This window comes from Cinclus cinclus, chromosome 19 (genome assembly GCF_963662255.1).
Source record: "Cinclus cinclus chromosome 19, bCinCin1.1, whole genome shotgun sequence".
NCBI lineage: Eukaryota > Metazoa > Chordata > Aves > Passeriformes > Cinclidae > Cinclus > Cinclus cinclus.
Window position 1 is genome coordinate 9630113 of NC_085064.1, and position 22391 is coordinate 9652503.

Consider the following 22391-nt stretch of genomic DNA (forward strand, 5'->3'; position numbering starts at 1 on the left):
GCAATAAAAAAGGCATAAAATAACAAAATGAGGAACCTATGAGAAGAAAGAAGACTAAAAGTCTTCTACTAATAGTGTTAACATATTCCTTCCTCCCAGCTCTCTATAGAGCAACTCATTCATGTCAGTCCCACAATAAGTTTGCAGAATAAATCCTCAGATTGTCTGGACAGCAGAAATCTACTTAAAAGGAGATACCAGATGAACTCACTCACTTTGAAACAAAGATGCTTGCAGGTCTTTGGTTACAATTCAGCTGTGAAAATGATAAACAATGAGGATTTTCTGGTTGTCCGTAAATTCTTTATACACAGGGCCCTCACTTCTCACTCAGGCTAAGCCACAGCAGAGATCTTCTGGCAGATAATAAAGTCTGCTCATGTGCAACTGCAGTTCTGCTGCTGTCAGCAAATACCAATAAGAAGGAAATAAAAAGTATTAGATACAAAAATTGACACCAGAAAACACTTTCTCTATTTTAGCTCCAGACACACAACAGGGTGACTGACCTGCTCCTGGCTATTGGGTCTTAATTGTCATTGGCATCCCAAAGCACCATGGATTCTCAACCAGTGCATCCCATCTGGGTTGTCCCAATGAATTCCCACAAATATTGAGGGAAATAGTTTGTTGCCTGCAGTTCCACTCTGCAATACTCACAGGGCCTGAGTTGTTTCTTTCTTCCCATTCCAACATACCCAAGCTCCCTGTGGTAGGAGAGACCCAAGTTGAGGCCTTGGAATCTAGAACCATTTCTAGAGCAAATCTAGCAGAAGATGAGAGGAATGCCTTTTATGGATGGCTGGATTTAGTATCAGTATATTTTCATGTTGTTCTTCTACCCTGCCTCTGATCCTGTATCTGAGTGTCTTTCCAGAGAAGCAGGCAGCCATATGATGTGTTTACTTCCTACCTCATGGACTGTCACTCCTGCTTCAAGAGCTAATTATGAATACGCTGAAGAAGAACAGGCCTGAAGGAATACTGGGACCAGAAAACCTGCAATTTTTGCCACAGCTTTCTTAATATAAAAGTCCTTTCCCAATGCCATTAAACCCAGGCAAGTCTCAGTGTTTTGGTGTTCTCTAAGTGCAGACATCACCATGTACTTGTACACTGAGGTAACCAGGTTCCCTCCATGTGAGATATTCAGAGCCCTCCTGCATGCTGTCAGATCCTGGTTCAAGTCAGATAAACACAGAACAAGAACTGCTGCTCCCAGGAGTAGTGTGCAATGCCAGGGATCAGTCATGAGAGGGAGAATGGCAGAGCACCCTTTGGAAAGCCTTAGGAAATCTCTGACACAGCCAGTAGCTTCTCCCACCACAAATGACATCAGTTAGCAAGGAGGCTTCTCTGGGAACTCGTCATGGATGCAGGGGAAAGGCACTGCGGTATGGAACCTCTCTGTATGGGATGTGAAAGCTGCTCTGACCAGGGACTTAAGAAGCTATAGCATTGGAAGAAGTCCTCTATGCAGGGAGACAGGCACTAGCATGTAGTGTGAATGAAGGTTCTTCTGGAAATGAGAGAAAGAATAATCCCTACCAGGAACAGCAGTGCCCTGGAAATGAAGAAGAGGTTTGAGACAGACAGAGGAATGATAAAATCAACTTTTGTGTGAAGGAAAGCTTATTTTTGTTCACAGCAGGGGTGTCACCATCTGTGCACCTCATGACCGAATTAGTCACCACTTCTTGGTGGAAAGTCTCAGGAGAAACAGATTCTCCATGTGGAAGAAGGCAACAGCTATCAGGCTTATCACTGGACAAGGAACAGCAGCATAGCTGTGGAACCTTCATGGGAACAACATTCAAAGTTCACAGGTTTCAAACATGAAGGAGATGTAAATGGCCAACTAATGAACATTACATAAAGTAAAAGCTGGTTTAGCATTACCTTGTCTCACAGTATCACAGAAAATGTTAAACAGTCCTGGAGTGAAAGCTCTGAAGGGTCAGACTCATGGCTTGTGAATAGAGTTACTCGGTGGAAATCATGAAGCCAAATGGAAGGAGCTCTTCTTCCACACAGATCATGGTTAAACCACAGGACTCATCAGGACAGGAGGCTGTTTATGCCAAAAGTATACATGGCTGCAAAAGGTGATTAGATAAATTCATAATAACCCATTGAGGCTATTAAACAAAAAGTTTCTTGTGGCTAAAAAATTGCCTGAACCACCTGGCACATCCATATCTGTTTGCCCTGTTCCTCTTTGGTAACTGCTGCAGAGCATTAGAGACGAGACACTGGCCTGGGTAGACCTTGATCCCATTCAGCTGTTCCGATTTCCCTTAGGCAAGAATCCCACAAATGCACCACTCACTCACTGGTCTCTGGAAGCAGCCTCTCACCTCCATAACTTCAATATCACAGGAGCAGTAATTTCTAGAAAACAAGACTGGTTATTCCTAAAAGTAACGATCAGACAAGAATGAGAAAACACCTGCATATACCCACGTCTCACTTCAGTGTTACCATAAAGCTGGAATGACCCCAACACCAAAAGCCCTCTGGTTCTGAAGGCAGCTCCCACCCACACTCATCCAGCGTCCCTCCCTTAACTCAGGGCTTCAGGTTTTCACCTACAGAGACAGAAATAGTTGTGTGATTTCTGTCGGGGCTCCTGCCAGCCCCAGGTAGAGGCTCGGCTCGGACTGGATCTGTTTCAGAGACACAGGCTGCAACCTCGCTGGTTAAGCACCAAGAGAGGAACGGCAGTCGCTGCCTGCCTGCTGAGGGGAGGGATCAGCTCTGTACACACACGCAGAGAACACTGGTTCGGCAAAAGGGGAAGGCACTATGCAAAAGTGAAAAGAAAGCCCCTCCCCACTCTATTCAAACCAGTTGTTTACAGTAAAATCTGTTTCCAAGCCAAAAGCAATACAGGTAGTTACAAAACCAAAACAACTGCAATTAAAAAAAAAAGTTTTAAAAACCCTAATACATAATTCAACAAAACAGAACTTCAATTTCCAACTTGTTTTAACTTCCCTGTGTCTATCTTTGACTTGTACCCAGGGTCTTTGGCCATGTAACACTGTCCTGATGTTTTCTAGGACCCCTGTTACCACATTAATTTATACAGCACTTACATATGGGATCTGCCCCTAAATGAGGTGAAACCTCCTTGCTTGTCACTTGCAGCAGTTTGAGGAGAGCGTTCAAAGTAATCAAACACCAGCTAAGACAGATGTCTGCAAAGAAAACACGATGTGGGAGCCACAAACACCCTACCTCAGTGCTGTTCCTTTGCCCTCCCAAGTGCTTTCCAGCATTCCCTACTCTGGCAAGCTGCAGCCTCTCCACTAAACCAATGGCCACTAGAAATGCATTTCAGCATTCAGCTCACACAGGACCATGGAATGTGCAGCTTTTTCTCCCAGAATTTGCCTCACATTCAGTATTCCATGCAGAGGCTCGCCCTGGAAGGAATGCTCCATGTGAGCCAGGATTCTGGCACAGACCTGCCATGGCATTTGCCAGCTCGCCTCCTGGCACACACTAATTAATGCTGGCCTGCCACGGTGCTAGAAATAGCAGGGCTGACATGGTCAGCAGCTCCAGCAGCTCTCCATGGAGATTCCTGTGTTCCTTCCCAGAGAGGTCTTAGAAGTACTGGCATTTTACTTCAATTTTAAAAATGGAAAAACATTTAAGAGAGAATTGTCATTTCCTGTGGATGTGCAGGTAGCTAAGAACAGAAACACTCACTAACTGGGCTAGAATTAGCAAAAATTAATATTGCACAAATAATTTGAAATGTCTCCTCCTTAGATATTCAGGTGGCTGAATCTCCTGGGGAAACCTCTGGAAGCTCCATCAGAGAGCAAAGTTTAGCTCCTCCATAGGGTCCTAGTCCTGCTCCACTGGGAGGGATCCTGCTGGTGTTCTGCAGACAGGTATGGGAGCCTTAACCAAGCAGAGCATTTCCACTCTCACACTCCCTCTGGGAATGCTGGGGGTGGCAACAATTGCTCACTCCACACATTACAGAGCAGCTTCCCCAACATGAAAGGCAGTGCAGGCTGGAGCAGAGGCTGTGGGAATCACAAAGGCTCGGGACTGCTAATGCAGGGAGGACATGGATGACGCTAATACACAGGCCTTCACTTTCTGGCCCTGGCTGAAAAAAACCCCAAACCTGTATGTGCATTAAATACAGCAGCACTTGTACCACAAAACCTCCCCCAAGCCCTGCAGTGGCTCCCTGCTCCATCTCAGGATTTGCCAGGGTTTCCCGAGCACACGTGCCTGTGAACGCTGCGCTGAGCACACCTGATGAGAATTGATGCTGAATGCACCTTCCTGGACAGCATGACACAGGCAACACACTCTACAATCCCTGGTTTTAATCACAAAGAAGTCAGGATTCCTTTCATACACTACTCTGAAGAGATGGCATCACATCCTGCAGGAAAATCTGTCTTTACTGATTAGCACATCCTTGTGTGAAATCTTGAGCCAGTCTTATCCGGATTCATCCTGGCTGCCTTTGGTACCTAAATGATGCTGCAGTTTTTGGAATTGGTCACTTCAAAATCCGTCACAGAGAAAAGAAAGGTGTTGTCAGAGCACTGCTCTGAGCTGGAGTGGGCCAAGCCATCCCTTTCCACTGATTCCAGTGTGAACACTATCCAATCAATGCCTGTAATTAGTGGGATAAATCTGGACCCTAATGCCTCTGCATTACTCAGCTATCTCAAAGGGAACTGCATAAACCTCCTGCATTCTGGCTGCGGATGCAGGAATGAAGGATAAGCTGTGTGCATTTCCCCAGACACCTTGGAGGCTGACACAGGCCTTTCCCCCCTCTCAAATCACTCCTGGGGCTGCTCCAAGTCTTCCTGGACTCCTTCCAGCACCTCTGCAGGAATATGTTTTAATGCCAGAAATATCGATCATCATAATCTTTATATTAAGCCAGAGGACATTCAAGCTCCAGCCAAAGCCTTCACGGGGCTTCTATATCCTGCCACCTCCTCACCTGACCCAACCACAGGATTGGATTATTGTTATCCAGGCACAGATTCCAGGATGTGTACGAGCTGTTTGTGTGTCACACAGAGCTGGCCAGTGTCAGCAGAATTGAGGTCATGGCTGCGTTTGCCTCAGCCCACCCCACGGCAAGGCAGCAGGATGAGACTCCCTGCCTTGGGAGTTCCATTAAGAGCCTCTTTCAAGTTTTCGCTACAGTACGAAACAAGAACAGATGCTGGGACTTGTAGACCAAGCTGGCATCACAATGAATACATATAACCATGAAAAGATTTTGCTGAAACAATAACCAAATATGCTTAATAAAACTGTGACCAATGAATGCACTCTCTGGGCAAGAATGTGCTCACAAAGCTGGGAGGCGGAGTAAGGGACAAGGAAAGGCGAGGGTGGTATTTATCCAGCATGGGGTGTCTGCCTGCTTCACGACAGGGCTGCAGCACCCACACACAGCCCAGGATGGAAGTGTCGATGTGGGGAAGCCTTGGTAAGCAATGCCTACCTCAGATCCCCTCACAGCTTGGAGCCCCTCAATGGGGCCTTTCCCTCACATCACACCGACTGCCACAGAGCTGCCACTGCAAGGCTCAGGGCAGCCCTAAGCCCTCACAGCAGCCAGACCCCCCCCAGACCTCCACACTCCCCTCACAGCTGCCAAAGCCCCCCCCGCCCTCTCATGGCTCCCCATGGCCCCACAGCCCCTCACACCTCCCACCCAGCCCCCACAGTCTTCTCACAGCTGCAAAAACCCCTGAGCCCTGAAGGTGCCCCGAGCCCTCCAGGAGCCAAGCTCCCTGAATTCTCACAGGAGCTCTCAGAGCGCCTCTCAGGCTCCCAAGCCCTCACACTCCTCTCACACCGCCCGCCCCAGCCCCTTCCCGCCACCCGCCCGCGCTGTCACCATGACAACGCCCGCGCGCGCGACCCCGCCACCCTCGGGCGGGGCGGCGCGCCAGAAAGTGCTGGAACGCCGCTGCAGCCCGCGCATGCGCACGCGGGGTCCTTCCCCCACCCGCCGCGGCGCTGCGGCGCCGGCTGGAGCGGGAAGGGGGCGCGGGCAGGGAAGGAAGGAGGAAGGGAGGGAGACCTGCCTGGGGGAATGGAGCCGAGGGGCGGGGGGAAGCGCTAGGGACCCGCGGGGAACCCGCCCTGTCCCGCAGTGAGGAGGAGCTGCTGCCGCCTCCGCTGCGCAAAGCGCGCACTCGGATCCGTGAATGGGCGGCTGCGGTGGCCACCGCCCAGAGCCCGCTGCGGAGTCACTGCGACGGTTACTAGGGCGCTTCGTTCTCCGCCAATCAAACGGCGTTAGCTCAACCCCCAGGGCCGGCAGCCAATCGGCTTCGACATCAATCATTCAATTGAGCCAATCGGGAGCGCCGTAAGGGAGCTGGGGCGGGCACTCGAGGCTCCCGGTTGCCTAACTGTAAAGCCAGCAGACAGGCGGGCGGGGCGAATAGGTGCCGGTGACTTGAATGGCATCTCTTCAACCAATCAGATTTTCTCATTTCTAGAGCCTCGCTATAAGCATCCAATCATTGCTGCGAGTGGCTGCCTGGGCGGGGAGAAGAGGGCTGCGCGCGCATTCCGCTGCTATATAAGTGCTGGCGGTTGCCTCACGCAGCCAGAGTCGGTTGGGGGAAGGCTGGGGTCGTAAAGGGTACTTGGAGCCGTCGCCATCATGAGGGAGATCGTGCACCTGCAGGCCGGGCAGTGCGGGAACCAGATCGGAGCCAAGGTCCGGGCGGGGATAGAGGGTGCGGGGGTGGGAGGGGAGCGCGCCCAGTCCGGCGTGGCCGCCGCTGATGCGCTTCTCTTCGGCAGTTCTGGGAGGTGATCAGCGACGAACATGGTATCGACCCCACCGGCACCTACCACGGGGACAGCGACCTGCAACTGGAGCGCATCAATGTCTACTACAACGAGGCCACAGGTAGGGCCCGGACCCACCCCCCCGGGCTCCCCCCGGCCCCCCCGGCGCGGTAGTCACGGCTCTCCCTGTGTTGCAGGCGGCAAGTACGTGCCCCGCGCCGTGCTGGTGGATCTGGAGCCCGGCACCATGGACTCGGTGCGCTCCGGGCCCTTCGGGCAGATATTCAGGCCAGACAACTTCGTCTTCGGTAAGTGCGCGGGGGCGGGAGGAGCCGCGGGGTGGGGCGGGCAGGGCACTGCGGGGCTGCCCCGCCGCACATGCTCCGAGGGACCGGCCCGGACGGGGCTAATCCTGGTGTGGAATACCGGGATGGCGGCCGGGAGCAGCTCCGAGGCGGCACCAGAGGTCGTTGCTCTTCCGATTCTTCGTTGCCGCCTCCGTGCGTGCCACGGAGAAATGGAGTGGCTGCTGTATCATTGATAATTAATGTTTTCCCTGTGGCTGCCGAGCCACTGCAGTGGTGCCTGTGAAAGCACAGCCCTGCGCTCGATAAGATGAAAGCTTTCATAGAGCATGATGCTCTTAAGGTTTGCTTGCAAGTAATAAGTAGGAAGCAGTGACCGTAATCTAATACGAAAATGGCTCTTTTCCAGGTCAGAGCGGAGCAGGAAACAACTGGGCAAAGGGCCATTATACGGAAGGTGCTGAATTAGTCGATTCTGTGTTAGATGTTGTAAGGAAGGAGGCAGAAAGCTGCGATTGTCTCCAGGGCTTTCAGCTTACTCACTCCCTGGGTGGTGGCACAGGCTCTGGCATGGGTACCCTTCTTATCAGCAAAATCCGTGAAGAGTACCCAGACCGAATTATGAATACTTTCAGTGTCGTGCCCTCCCCAAAAGTGTCAGATACTGTAGTCGAGCCCTACAACGCCACGCTGTCTGTGCACCAGCTGGTGGAGAACACAGATGAGACGTACTGTATTGATAACGAGGCGCTGTATGACATTTGCTTCAGAACACTGAAGTTAACAACCCCCACCTACGGTGATCTGAACCACCTCGTGTCAGCCACCATGAGCGGTGTCACCACCTGCCTGCGGTTCCCGGGCCAGCTCAACGCTGACCTGCGGAAGCTGGCAGTGAACATGGTTCCCTTCCCACGTCTGCACTTTTTCATGCCCGGTTTTGCCCCGCTCACGAGCCGTGGGAGCCAGCAGTACCGGGCTCTAACCGTGCCAGAGCTCACCCAGCAGATGTTCGATGCCAAGAACATGATGGCGGCGTGTGACCCTCGTCACGGCCGCTATCTGACAGTGGCCGCCGTCTTTAGAGGCCGCATGTCCATGAAAGAGGTGGATGAGCAAATGCTAAATGTTCAGAACAAAAATAGCAGCTATTTTGTTGAATGGATCCCTAATAATGTTAAGACGGCGGTCTGTGACATTCCACCTCGTGGCCTCAAAATGTCTGCCACCTTCATTGGCAACAGCACGGCCATCCAGGAGCTGTTCAAACGCATTTCTGAGCAGTTCACTGCGATGTTCCGCAGAAAGGCCTTCCTGCACTGGTACACGGGCGAGGGCATGGACGAGATGGAGTTCACAGAGGCTGAGAGCAACATGAACGACCTGGTCTCTGAGTACCAGCAGTACCAGGATGCCACAGCTGAGGAGGAGGGAGAGTTTGAGGAGGAGGGTGAGGAGGAAGCAGAGTGAAGCTATGCAGTGGAACACCTGTAAATTTTGTTTAAAGTTGTATGAACTCTCTCATTCAAAAGTTCTGTTTGTGTTGTGTTATTATTGCTGTTCCCGAGTCACTCCCGATGCTGTACAGGCACCATTAAAGCAGTTTTCACAGTGCACGTCCCCGTCTCCTCTGTTCACACCGGTATGATTCCCGTGTGGCATTCCCGTAAGTGAGCCCGCAGACGTCCCGCAGGCCTGGAGGAGAAAAACGGTGGGCTTGGCATGGGCGCTGCCACCTTATCCATGGCAACCACCCTTCTCCTGCCCTCAGCCAGGTGACACCTCTTGTGTCACTGGCACGGTTGCAGTCCTGCTCCTGCTGGTGGGATGACAGAAAGTCCCTGGTGTTCTCTTACAACCAGGTACGGTGTGAGGGGGGCATGTGTAACAGGGAGGGTGGAATTAACTCCAGGCTGTGTCTAAATTTAGGTAGCTGCCTGTGGCCCATTGCTGCCTGGCCTGGCAGGAGCTGATCAGGGGCCACAGGAGCTTTGAGCTGCCTGGGTACAAAATGGTGCCACAGAGCTGCCACCCAGCACTGGGTGTTCCGTAGCAGCTGAGCTGCTCCACTGCAGCTCCTCAGCGCTACAAACCCAGCCCGGAGCCCTGGCCTGGCCCAAGGATGACAAGTGACCCCAAAGCTGTCCTGTGCACACAGCCCTTTTGCAGCGATTTCAAAAACCACAGTAGGCATTTTGGTGATCAGGTGTTGGTGCAGCCTCTGGTTTTGGGGTAACACCAGTTTTGTCTCATAAAAACTATTAAACAGCAGCTTTTTACAGTGAAACCAGTTCATATGTTTGGTGTCACTTAAGTGACAGAGCTGTCACCGAGGAGCTGGACAGGAGGAGCAGGCTCTTCCTCTGCTGAAAAAGTTCTGTTCAGCGTTTTAAATTATAACTGCTTTTGTTTAAAGGTTTTCTGCCTTAATTAATTTTCTCCATCCAGAGCCGGACTGGTTGGAGCAGTTAAAACTGTGCTGACTGGTGGCTCCAGAGGCAGGGAAGTGGGAATGTCTGCAGGAGCAGGGCCCAGTGTCAGATCTGCACTCAACATTCTCCTCTCTGGGATCAACCTCCCCATTAGCCGAAACCCAGCCCTGCCAGGAGAGCTGTTTTCTCACTCTTTGCTTTCAATCCTGCCATATTTTATGTTTTCTCCCATTTTCCCCTTGCACTGCAGCAAGGACAAGCAGCGCTGAGTTCAGTTCTTCCCAGCTGAGCTTCATGATTTCCCACCCACCTTACTGAGCTGTGACCAAACACAGCAATGCATGATTTGTTGAGATTTTTTAGGCTGGTACATTAATGCTTTCAGGTGCATGGACACACCTCCCCCTTTCACACAAAATTCCTCCAGACCTTTTAGGCAGCCCAAGACACCACAGGGCTCAGGCAGGGACCTGTCCTGATGGCAAATTCCTTTTCCCTACACTTTTTTGTGCTTTCTTCACCTCTTCATACAATATTTTCCTTTTTTTGGCAGACTTGAAGCTTTTCACAAATCCCTTTCCTGATGTGTCAGGTGGGATGTCACTGTGCGTCCCCCACCTCGGCAGGGAATGGTGGCTGGAAGTGTGAAGCCTGGGAAAGGCTGGCAGTGGGAATGCTGGGCTCTCCTGCAGCCAGGGCATGACAGAGTTTCAGCACCTCGGCACAGTCCAGAAAAAACCTACTGCCCATCTGGGACATCTCGGTGATTGTTCACTTCTCTGCCACTCCAGCCACTAGCAGCACTCCTTAACCCAGTAATGAATATTAGTGCCTCTCATTTTCACTCAGCTGATGAACTTACATGGTACAAAGCCTGCGTAGGCAGGTTTGAGTCCAGCACGGTTGTAAATTTTGTTGTCTGGCCAGTGTGTCAGGGGGAATCTCGTGCCCAACGTATAAGGTGGATTTCTCTGCAAAAGCTGGAAAACAAAACAAAAACAACAACAAACCTACAATATGGAACAGTTTATTTCAAAACATGCTATTTTTACCAATGTCATGTGCTTTGATTCTGCATTATATAAAATATTTAAGCCAACATAAAGCAATTCTCCTTCCAGTCCTGCTTTCTTCTAATTAAGAGCTACATGGCATTGTCCCTTTTTCCACTGCATGAATTTTTCTCCCGGCAGTTGTCAGCAGCAGTCCCTGCCAGCTCATCCCCCATGCCCACAGCACGGCTCAGGTGCTGTCCTTGGGGTCCCTGCAGAGATTTATTCCCTTGGGAATCATCCCCAAGTCCCAAAGGCCTCATGCTCCTGCTCTGCTGTCCCTGGAGCTGGGCCTGCTCCTGTGCTGTGGCCGTGTTTGGGTTTGACCCCCTTTGTGTTTCCATGAGTCCCATCAACAGGAACAGCCTGGAACTCCCAGGCCAGGAGGAGCAGGAAGGCTTAAGGAGCATTAACTGAAGGAAGAGTGTAAATCATCTCCTGCCCTCTGAGGGCAGACACAGGCGAGGGGCTGGGCAGCAGGGTGGGTGTCACAGCTGGGTGTCACAGCTCTGCAGCCACAGAAGCCCTAAAGGTGTCCCTGGAGCTGTGCTTGGCAGCAGAGGGGCTGCGAGTCCCGGAGCCCAGCGCACCGCGGGCCACGGATGGAGCCCAGGCTGCGGCTCCTGAGAGGATTTTTGCTGTGCCTGCTGCAGGCAGTGAGCAGTGATCCATGATGGCACATCTGTAACCGAGGACAACAAAGATTTAGGGCAGGAGATTAGCGGCTTGAAGTCAGAAGCCATCTTAGCTAGAAACGTGGTGTGATTCTCCCGTCAGCGTGTGGGCTCCTCCGCTGCTGCCAGCCCGGATTCCACCGACAGCTCCCTGGCTGATTCACGGCATGGCAGGCGTGTCTGAAGGCATCGGGGGCAGAAAGGCTTGGCAAACAGCACATCCAGGGATAAACGCCCGGCTTTTGTTCTGTTTGCTCCATTTCGATTCCTAATCACGGCGGCAGGGAAGGAGACAGAAGTCAGCCGGGAAACACATTTCATCCAGAGCACGACGCTGCCCTGCTGCTCTCTCCGCTGACTCATTTCTGCCCAGCTGATTTCTCTGAGCTGGGCATCCTCAGTCTTGGGCGTTTTTCCTACATCAGCCCCATATGCCCGGGGGTGAAGGCACGGCAATCCCCGATGTCCCGGGGAGCAGGAAGGGCTGGGATGTCTCAGCCTGCATTTAATGCGCTGATCCGCTGGACCAGCGAGGCTGCCGCATCCCGGGGATCCCGCCGCATCCCGGGAATCCCGCCGCATCCCGGGGATCTCACGCCACCCTGGGCAGGGAGGGACGTGTAGCTCTGAATGCAAACTATCAACTGCTGTGGGAGAGATCTCGGTTTCCCGTGCCAGAGGATTAGGTGTCATTGAATGTCATGTAGGAGCTCTTACAGCAAGGGGACAGCAGTTTTTCAGGAGGGATATTTCTGCATCCTTCCCAAAAGGAGGAGGAAGAAGGTCGAGATGCCTTTAAGACAAATCGTGTTAGGAAAGGAAAAAGCCTTACAACCAATTAAAAGACATATCACAGGAAGCCACCATCACTGCCAACCAGAAAGAGGAGATGTATTCCATAAGGGAAGTGCAGATAGTTGTATCCTGCCTTTCTGCACCCAGAGCAACATTTTTAACAGCCACTCTTGGCCCAGTCCTCAACAGATTTCCTTAATCCTTTTATGAACTCATTTACCCTCCCTTAATGTCCCAAGGAAACAAGTTAGAGAATTGCTGATGTTTTTTTCAACATTACCTAACAGTGTTTGATTTTGCTCGCACTTGTGCCCCAGTTCTAATCCTACTACTGAAAATTCAGGTGGATCAGCATCAGCATTATGCACATTCTTATTTCAGTAATCTGTAATCTACCTGGTATCGGTCAAATTCCTCTATGGCTTTCTTCACAGCTGGGATGTAGGTCATGCCAACTTTGTCAAAGATGTAGGGGACGAATCCAGTGTACCCTTTGGGTGGAGGCAAAAGAGGACATTTCCTGCTTGAGAACATACAATGATCATTTAAAAATCAACCACTCTGAGAGTGGAGGAGCCTGGGATGAATATAAAGCATTAAAGTATGGGAAGGAAAAATTAATCTGTTTAAATTGCAAAATTAACTCTTACATGTGAGGTATCTTCTATGAAAGAGGTTTTTTACTTATGATTCCCATGGAAAACACAATGGCCTGAACTGATTATTGTTGGTCTGCATGTGGTATGGAAAAACCGTTTCATTTTCTTAGTACTTTTTTTTTTTTTTTTTACATCTACAGCTCCTTCATGTTTTCTCCCAATTTAATGCACATTCAGGGGCTAACAACAGGATGTCCAACTTTTTTTCCTCATCTGCTCTGGCCATCCAACAAACAGAAACTTTATAAAGTCTGAAAGTACATAAACCCTAATGAGGTAGAACCTAAAGGCAGCCCAAACTCCCTCTTTCCAAAGGAATGTTTTGGAGAGAGAAATTTGTCTTCTGCACCCTAAAGCATGGACACGCTCCCATTTTAACTGAAATACTGTGATCCCTGTATTCCCGTGATCCAGTGCAGAGTGGAGGATCCCACCTGCTGGAGTTGGATCCTTGAGGGGGGAGCTCAGCCCACCACCCATCATAGCTCTCCTGCTGCACTGGAATGTTCTCCCAGAGCAAGGGAGAGGTTATGGAACACCCCTTGTAGGACAGATCTTATGCCTTTATGATGGTGCAATACACTCCTGCGTGTGGATTTGGTGATTCAGGAAAGCATCTCATTTCCAGGAGATAAATAACCACCCCGACAGTGTGGGTCAGAGCCCAAGGACCAGCTCTCCTCATCCCCACACCTGCAGGGAGCCAAGGTGGTTCCTGAATCCCTTCCACTGCCCATGGGCACAGAGTGACATCCACAGGGTGACAGCATCGCAAAGAAACACCCTTTCAGGGGGAGCAGCAGGAATATTTTCCATCCCAAACAAGGTGGAGCCACTGGGCAAAACCACTGAGGTTTCCCCATGGGGAGAAGGGTCACATCAATTTGTCAGAGGTGGCCTTGTGCTGCACGTGCCCTCCCTGTTTTTACCTGGGATGACTTTCTGTCGGATGGCATTTGGGACAGGCAGCACGGGCAATGTGTAATCTGCTGTTGCAGCCCCTCCTGGCAGTGCCACACCTCCAGTTTCTAGCTGCTTAAAACAAAAAGAGAAATAAAATAAAACACCAGTGAAACCCACTTCTTTCCTTGGCTCCACTGTTTGAACTACCAGGACCTGGGAATGGCAATTGCCATTTCCAGTTCTTCCCAGCTTTACACTGAGAGCTATCCCAAGGATTTCTGGGAAAGTCAAACCAGAAGATGAGCAAGTAGCAGACCTGGAAGGGGTTTGCAAGATCCCCATGGAGAACAAGGGGAGCTTTGGGCACTGAGCTCCTGTGCAAATCTGTTTCTGAGGGCAAGGAACAGGAATGCCCCTTCTTGGGATTTACATCCCAACCAGCTTTTGACTCCATGCGTCAAACTCTAATCTCTGCCTTCAGAGGATTTGCAGAGCCGCGGCTGCAGGAACCTGACAAAGGCTGTTGCTGGCTCCGGAGGAAATAAAAGTTTTTAAAAAGATAATAAATATAATAATAAAATTTAAAAACTAACATGTTGGTCTGAAGGGATATTTGGCTGTGCTCAACAGTCCCCAGCCCCACACACAAATCCCAGTACTGGTGTTCAAAGGGAGGTAATGATGGTGGGAAATTCAGGTGGGGGCAGATACAGGGTCTGAAACCCAACCAAAGATGCTGGGAGTGCTCTCTTTTTGGGAGGAGGAGGAAGACAACATCAGGGCTCCAAGAATACTCTAAGGAATCACAAGCCTGTCTGCCCAGCACAGCATAACACAACTTTAGGCACTGGGATTGAAGCCAAACCCACTCAAATGAGAAATTAAGCCTTTTTGATTGGGAAGCATAGTAAACAATCAAAACCATTTCCTGAAGATGGAGTAGGTTTGCTGCTGCTGGAAACATTTGTGTGTTTGATCTTTCTCTACACAAGCTCCTAAGGGCAACAAGGCTGGTGAGGGGCTTGGAACACAAGCTCCCTGTGAGGGAGCTGGGGTTGTTCAGCCTGGAGAAAAGGAGAGTCAGGGGTGACCTTATCACTCTCTCCAGCTCCCTGAAAGGTTGCTGTGCTCAGGTGGGGTTGGTCTCTTTCTCCAGGCAGCACTGACTGAACCAGAGGACAGTCTCAAGCTGTGTCAAGGGAAATTTAGGCTGGATATAACGAAAAAGATTTTCATGGAGAGAGTGATCAAGTACTGGAACAGTCTGCCCGGGGAGGTGGTGGAGTCACCATCCCTGGATGTGTTTTATTAAAGACTGCATATGGCACTCGGTGCCATGGTCTAGTTGAGGTGTTAGGGCATGGGTTGGACTTGATGATCTTGAAGGTCTCTTCCAACCCAGTCATTCTGTGAATTAACTTTGTGCCCTTGCCACTCACACCTGTGTGCAATTCCCCCTCGCATCCACCAGCCCCAATCCCACACCCAGGGCCATACTCACTGTTTTGCTCCCTCCACAGTTGCACTGGCATGTTCCAGTTCCTTTGCCCAGAAGACCAGCCAGGGGTGATTTGACCACCTCCCTCTCCATCTCCTTGGCCATGGGGTGCAGGGCGAGCCCCTGCAGGGGCTCCTGGGGCTGCCAGGTCTGCAGGGCACCGGGCAAGGTGGTGTCTGGGGGGCACTGCCACTGCCTGAGGGTGGGATCCATGTGGATCATCATGGGCTCCTCCAGCTCCAGCGTGGGGGCACGCTGCGGCCCCAGGGGTATCTCAGGAGGGCTTATGATGGGCTGGTAGGTGACATATCCTGAAGGACAGACAGAGTTAGGGGACAGGCATGACCCAAAGGGGATGAGGGATTGCCATTATCCCTGTGCCCCTCCGGGGAAATGGGAAGGAACGTGGAGGTCAACGGTGCAGAATCAGAATAGCTCGAGTTGGAAGAGACCATAAGGATCTGCTCCAGGCACATCCCATGGCTGTGTCATCAGCCCCATCAATAAACCAGCCTGCACAGAAAACTGGCACAAATCCGAGTTCACTAACATTTATTCCAACTGTCACCTGAATGGTGAAAATACCACCAGCCAAGTTAAAAAGTAGTAAAGGGGGAAAAAACTCTCAATCCTTAACTCCACGTGGCTGTGTCAGCTCACCCCAAACAGAGCCCCCCGCCAAAGAATTCTTACTCTGGCACTGTTGCTGCTCATCGAGGAAAGGATTTGCTGTAACACTGGCTGGAAAAAAATTCTCTTGCATCCAGCAAATGCTAAATATCTCCACTGTGAATGAGGGACAGAGCCCTGTGATTTGAGATTCTGCAGGGACAGCTGAGCTTGGCAACATTTGTCTGATTTCCCCTTAAAAATCCCCCATGACGTGGCTCCCCGGGTGCCCCAGCCCTGTGTGACCCCCTGGCTCAGGCACTCCCTTCTGTGCCAGCACTGAAGCCCATTTTTCCCCTCTGTAGTTCTAGAGGAGAAACACTCCTCTAACCCACAACCACCTTTTCCTTCTTGGAAAGCTGTTACTATGTCAGTCTTGTCTTTTAAAACAAACCAAATTCTTTCCATTTTTGTGCTCACTGGTCGTTTTTTTTCCCAGGTCATTACAGCCTTCCTCTGAGCTCCCCTTGGGAGCACATCTGCATCCCAGGGCTGAGCCTGGGGAATGAGGCCCCATCCTCCACAGAGGCTCCATCTGCAGACAGCCTGGTCATCTGCAGTGCTAGATTAGTGTTGGACTCAATCTTAGAGGCTTTTTCCAAACGGAATGATTCCATGATTTCTGCAAATCTGCAGAAAACAGCAAAATCTGCCCTTTTTCTGCACAAGTATAAAATTCTGGTGGGCATTTAGGTGTGCAATCTGCCCATAGTTACACAATAATGTGTGTACATTCTGTATACAACTTTGTGAAATATATATAATATGCTCTATGCAATGGAATTATTAAGTGTCCAGGCTGGCAGCAAAATAAAGAAAAATCCTTGATTAAAATGATTTTTCAATCCAATGTGCAAATTTTAAAGCAGGTTTGTTTTTTACTTCATTATTAATAAGAATGTTGAATCTACTCTCTTTGTCCCACAAACCAAAGGAAAAGGAAACTCAGATTGTTCTGTACTTGAGAAATCCCTGTGAGGTCCTTTTGATGGTCCTGGGGTTTGCAAATAGATTGATTCTTAAAGGCTACACAGTGAGGCACAAAATGAAAAACCAGGAGAGCACAGTGGTTTTGATTTGAGTAAATATCCACATTTTCAGCTCAGGGTCCCGGGGAATGGCTGCCTACACACTTGGCCTGTGCCACAATCAGTTCCAGCATGGATGATGGATAATTCAGCACATCCCTGGCTGGTCTCATGGAATCACAGAAATACCCTGAGCTGGAGGGACCCACAGGATCATCAATTCCAGCCCCTATCCCTGCCCAGACCCCCCAACAATCCCCCCTGTCCATCCCTGGCAGCGCTGTCCAAACGCTCCTGGAGCTCTGGCAGCCTCGGGGCCGGGACCATTCCCTGGGGAGCCTGGGCAGTGCCCAGCACCCTCTGGCTCAGGGAAGAACCTTTCCCTCATCTCCAGCCTAAACCTCCCCTGACAGAGTTCCAGCCATTCCCTGGTCACCAGAAGGAAGAGAACCCCAACAGCAGAGCCTGATTTCACTTTCAGCAAGAAAACAAATGTGATTCAACTGATAGAAACTAGTAAAGTACTTGGTGCCCATCAGTGAGACTTAATCAAAGCCAGACCTTGAGAAAAAAATCTCGAGACTGAATTTCTAAAGGCAGCCACAGGCCCAACACTGCCATGAGCTCTTTGACCACCATCATATAAAACACCCAGAAGGACACCAGGCAGCACCTGGAGAGGGTTTAAGGGATTGCACAGGGCCAGCTGGACAGCAGGAGCTGTTGGTGACCTTATCAGCACAGCCAGGGCTGGTTCTTCAGGACATCACTAACGAGCAGCAAACACCAGCACCAGCATTAGAAACAAGGAGAGAACCAGAATAATGCAAGAGCAACTCGGTCAACTGGTTAGTTGGGTCTGTCCCAACTGTATTTTGAACCACAGAAATGCAAATTCAAATCTCCAGGAATGAAGCCTGTAAACACCACCTGTGTAGTGGAGCCTGGATCCTGGAAAACAGGGCCAGGAGGAGCAAGGAGGCCACAAGCTTGCAAGAAGATGCACAGCACAAATTCCCAGTGAAAAATCAGAAAGCAACACTTCAGTGTGGCCATCCCCAAGGAAATAAAGACCTAGATCCCACATGGGCACATTATCCCTGTGTTCAGCCTGGAGGAAATTCACCCACTGTCCACGGCATCCACAACAGCCATGGCTCAGCCACAGGATGGGACATGGCAAATGTGTCCCAAAGGATGGCACATCCCCAAGGGGCTGATCAGGACAGCTCTGCTTTGGGGCTGCTCAGCAGGGACCAGGCACTCTGCCCAAAGGGCTGGGACTTGGTAGGAGATTCCTGCAAATTCCCAGTGTTGGGAATCCACATGAGCCTAAGTGTTTGATGGAGGAGATGGAGCCTGTTGGCAAAGTGGGAAAAGGAAAAGAGAAAAAGGGAAAGCACAGGAGCTGTTCTGCTGAGCTGAGGAGCAGCAGCAAGAAGCAGAATCAGTGCCAAGATGTCAGAGCTCAGAGCAGAGCAAGCTGATGCTTGTCCCATTGCATCCAGGAGCTTAGCAATGACAGGTGGGCACAGACCCCACTAATGATAATTAATGTTCATTAGCAGGGTCCATTTGCTCACCTGGATGCTCAATGTGGTAATGGAGCTCATGGAGGTTTTCCTTGTTGTCCAACGGTGCCAGCAGGGACCGAGGGCTCTTCCTGATGGTGGGATCTGTCAGCAGACCATGGGTGATTCTGCCATAGGTGTCCCCAAACTTGAAGGAGAACTGAGGAATGTAGCCCCCATAGCTGAGGAGGAAACCAAACAGGAGCCATCACGGAGATGGAGGTGGGAGATGTCCACTGGTGGGTAATCATGGAATGCCAGACTGGTCTGGTCTGGAATGGAGCTTAAAGTCCAGTCAGCTCCACCCCCTGCCATGGGCAGGGACATTTTTCATCATCCCAGGTCTCTCCAAGCCCCAATGTCCAACCTGGCCTTGGGCACTGCCAGGGATCCAGGGGCAGCCACAGCTGCTCTGGGCACCCTGTGCCAGGGCCTGCCCACCCTGCCAGGGAACAATTCCTGCCCAATATCCCATTTATCCATCCCTGCCCTCTGGCTGCAGACTGTTTGTACCCTGGAAAGCCCTGTCCAGGAGCCCAGGGAAGGTGAGGGATGGGATGAGCCCAGGTGGAGCAGCAGCATGGGGGGAGAACTGAGACCACACGTGTGGTTACACAGGAGGCCAGGAGGGAGTGTCTGTGCTTCACATGCATGTTCTCCTCTGGCAGCATGAAAACTGGCTCATCAATTCACAGGCATGTACAGGCACAGGCCTTTGGTTCTTGGAGAACCACAGGATGAGGTCAGGGAGCAGCACCTGTGGATGGGAAAACTCCCAGCACAGCCTGGGCTACAGCACCAACATCCACAATCCACCAGGTAAAATTCCAGTTCAACATACCCCAGTTTAAACTTTGCAGTGCCTCTCTGCTCTGACACACAGTGAATAACTGAGAAAATCCCAGCATCTTGTTTGGTATTGAAACACAAAAATCAGAATCATTCCTCACTTGCACCACCCTCCTCTCTCTGCTCACAGAGAGGAGTGGGCCTGGGCTGATGAGCACAGCTTGGCACAGGAGAGGCACAGGGAAGGTGGCCAGTCCCAGGAACAAGCACAGCTCTGGTTTCTTGGGATCTCTCCACTGCCCAGTCCCTGGGATGGGCACTGTGACTGGTTGATGGCCAAGGGCAGGGCAGGTGCTGGAGCTCTGGCTCTGCTCTGAGTCACCATCAGAAACTCGAGCTGTTCCAGTCTCAGGTTTCCTAATGGTGATATTATTCCAGGACTAAAGAAAGGTAAAGCAGACAGTTGCAATGGACAGACAGAAATATTCCATCAATGAGCCCAGCGTGGATCTGGGGATAAAGCCAGATGATGCACGAGGATCATAAGATGATGACTAAGTCCTTTCCCTTCCAAATAGTTGAAACAACAGCGAGCAGAGCTGTGCATTTACTCTTGGCAGCTTTCCCCACTCTGCATGCAGGATTCCTCCCCAGCAGCTCAGTGGCTCATCCCCAGGGATTCTCAATGAGTCGTGCAACACGAATGACAAAACCAAGCAAGGGCACAAATGAACAGCCCAAATAATTACAGGATGGCTGGAGGGATTTTGATCATGGACAAAATAATGGTTGGGCTGAGAAAGGGCTCTGTTCCCCTGCAATTAAACACGAGGTGACCTGAGCGAGTCAGTCTGAGTGCACAAGAAGGGATTTGCCACAGAGGGAGTCACAAGTGCTGCTGGTAAAAGCCTGGGGAATGGCTCAGCCTCAGCAGGGCTGTTTGTGCCCCTGTGCTGGGGTGCTGCTGAAGGACCCCCCTTTGGGGATCCCTGTTTGGGGGCTCAGGCTGGTAAGCAGTGAAAACCTTCTCACAGAGGCTGAGCCCATCTCACCCTCCCCTTGCTCAGCCCTGTATCTCCTCCATCACCACTCCCAGGCTGCCACCCAAACCTGCTCTGCCTCCCTGGTCGCCAGCAAAGCCTTGGCCTTGGGCCCAGGCCCATCCTCACTTGTCTCCAAACCCTTCCCAGCTCTGCAGGGCCAGGCTGTGCCCAGGATTCATGGACTGACCCCTTCTCTGCCCACCCAGACCTTCCCAAGCTAGCCCACTCTTTGGCTTTAGGCTTCCCAGTACTCTTGAGCACTGTGATGGCTTTTCAAACTCCTGCTGTGACCATTGCCTGGCCTGAGGGACAGCAGCGTGCTTTGGTGCTCTCGTGGTGTTTGTAGGTTCACTGGCACAGGCGGCTGCAGCACGTGGGACACCTGGGGACACCCTGGACATAAACTCCTCTCCTGTGACACCCTGGTGCAGGGCTCTGCTGGTGATGTCCTTCAGGCAGCTTCTCCTCACCCTCAGTACCCAAAGCAGATGCAAAGCAGCACCCCCAGGGGCTCAGGGGGTGCCCCGAGCCTGCACAGCACCAACACAAACAGCAGCAGGATTTGCTTCCTCCTCCTGCCTCCAGAGGCCAAAGCAGCTCCGGAGAGGAGCATTCCCAGCCGCTGTGTCCATCCCAGGGCTTGGAGCTGCTCCTGAGGGAGCTGCAGGCAGGGATAATCAAAGGAAGGTGTTGAGGCTTTTGGGGCTGCAATTCCAGCCACAGCTCCCTCCTTGCTGTCCCTCGACTGTCCCAAGCTGCTGCCAGCACAGCTTTGACGGCACACACAGAATGTCACATCAGATGGACACAGCAATGCAAAAACGAGTTAAAAACCTCCGGCCCCAGAGCTCGTGTAAGTGGGAAGGTACAGAGATGTGTAATGGAAAATCCTGCCTGTCACTGGAAGGGGAAGGGTTGATTCAGTCATCCCTGCAGGAGCAGCCTTAAGGAAACCTGCTCTACCCTCTCCCCGTGGCTGAGGATCTGCCTCCCCAGACCTGCCCTGCACCTCAGGACATGGCTGGCGTTCCCTGTGCCAGGGCTCACAGCCTGGTTCACCTCAGTCTGGGCTAACCCAAAGGATTTCATACCCACAGCAGCTGATTTTCCCCTGGGGGCCACTCCACCCTTCCCACCCTCTTTACACATCCCAGGCCAGGTCTTATCACAGGACCCCACACACAACATCTTAATTCACAGCAAATCCCTTATTCCTCCCATTCATATCTTACCTTCTCCCCTGTAACTCATTGCCTCATCCAGTGTTTCTTCTTTCCAAGCCTTTGGAGGAGAGTGTCACAAAGAGTTTTGGAAAAAGTCCAACTACTTATGGAGGAGATCACAAGACTTCCCAGTCCCTGACCCAGCAGCAGGACAGGGCTCCAGCCCAGCGACCAGAGGGTGCCACATTTGTACAACCATTTAGTCAAAGGAGACTTCCAAAAATACTTGAGGCAAATATTAAGACAGTTTGGAAGCCAAACCCTACACAGTAGCTCTGGTAACATTTGCCAGCTTAAAAGAAATAGGGAAAAAGGGGGAAAAAAAACAATTTTGGCTTTGCTCTCCATGTGCTATGGCATGGTCTGTAACTCTACCCTTCTGCAAGGTGCTGTTTCTCCTGGAGCTCTGTCTCTTTCAGAGCATGGCTACATGGAATATTGAATAGTGTTTTTTAAAAAACCCCAAACATCCTGGGTCATAAATACTCCCTGACCCCAACCAGAGCCATTTGCATTGGAAATGGATGTTTTGGATGAACTTACCCAGGGATGTAGTAGGGGTTTCGAGGGAAGATGCTGTTTCTTTTGGAGCCTGCCATGCTGATGTTGCAGCTCGTGGTGGGGAGGGGCAAAGGAAACACTGCTCAATGCAGTCACCAGGGGAGCCTCTGTGATGTCAGCCCCCAACAGGTTCCACCTGCAGCACAAAACCCCTCAGCTTCTCCTGGACACAGCTCTTTCTTTCCCCACCTGGAAGCTCTGGATGAGCACAGCAATTTTACAGCTCCCCATAAGTGGCCCCATCACAAACCCATGTCCGTGGTTCACATCCCACACCAGGACTCTGCAGAGCCTGTCCTGCCCAGGGTCTGCTGCTTCCACCAGGGACAGCTCGAGGCACAGCCTCAGAGATGCCCTGGGCTGCAGTGGAAGCTCAGCC

At 51.2% G+C, this 22391-nt stretch overlaps 2 protein-coding genes across 6 annotated transcripts; one reads left to right on the forward strand and one right to left on the reverse strand.

The window, feature by feature from the left end:
* Positions 1-6643: 6643 nt before the first annotated feature.
* TUBB4B (tubulin beta 4B class IVb) lies at positions 6644-8725 on the forward strand. 5 transcript variants are annotated; one of them, XM_062505892.1, is made up of 5 exons: positions 6644-6736; positions 6823-6931; positions 7008-7118; positions 7525-7616; positions 8223-8725. In XM_062505892.1, exons 1-5 carry the CDS (start codon positions 6680-6682, stop codon positions 8583-8585), a joined length of 732 nt encoding a protein of 243 aa, XP_062361876.1. In that variant the 5' UTR covers positions 6644-6679; the 3' UTR covers positions 8586-8725. The 5 variants fall into 5 exon arrangements, with proteins under 5 accessions (XP_062361876.1, XP_062361873.1, XP_062361872.1 ...); XM_062505889.1 differs by having other exon boundaries at positions 6823-6935; positions 7003-7118; positions 7525-8725; XM_062505888.1 differs by having other exon boundaries at positions 7525-8725.
* Positions 8722-22050, reverse strand: CIMIP2A (ciliary microtubule inner protein 2A). The gene is made up of 7 exons (XM_062505893.1): positions 21995-22050; positions 18409-18578; positions 15132-15439; positions 13657-13762; positions 12465-12559; positions 10410-10527; positions 8722-8810 (listed from the first exon to the last, which is right to left on the reverse strand). Exons 1-7 carry the CDS (start codon positions 22048-22050, stop codon positions 8722-8724), a joined length of 942 nt encoding a protein of 313 aa, XP_062361877.1.
* Between the last annotated feature and the right edge of the window lie 341 nt (positions 22051-22391).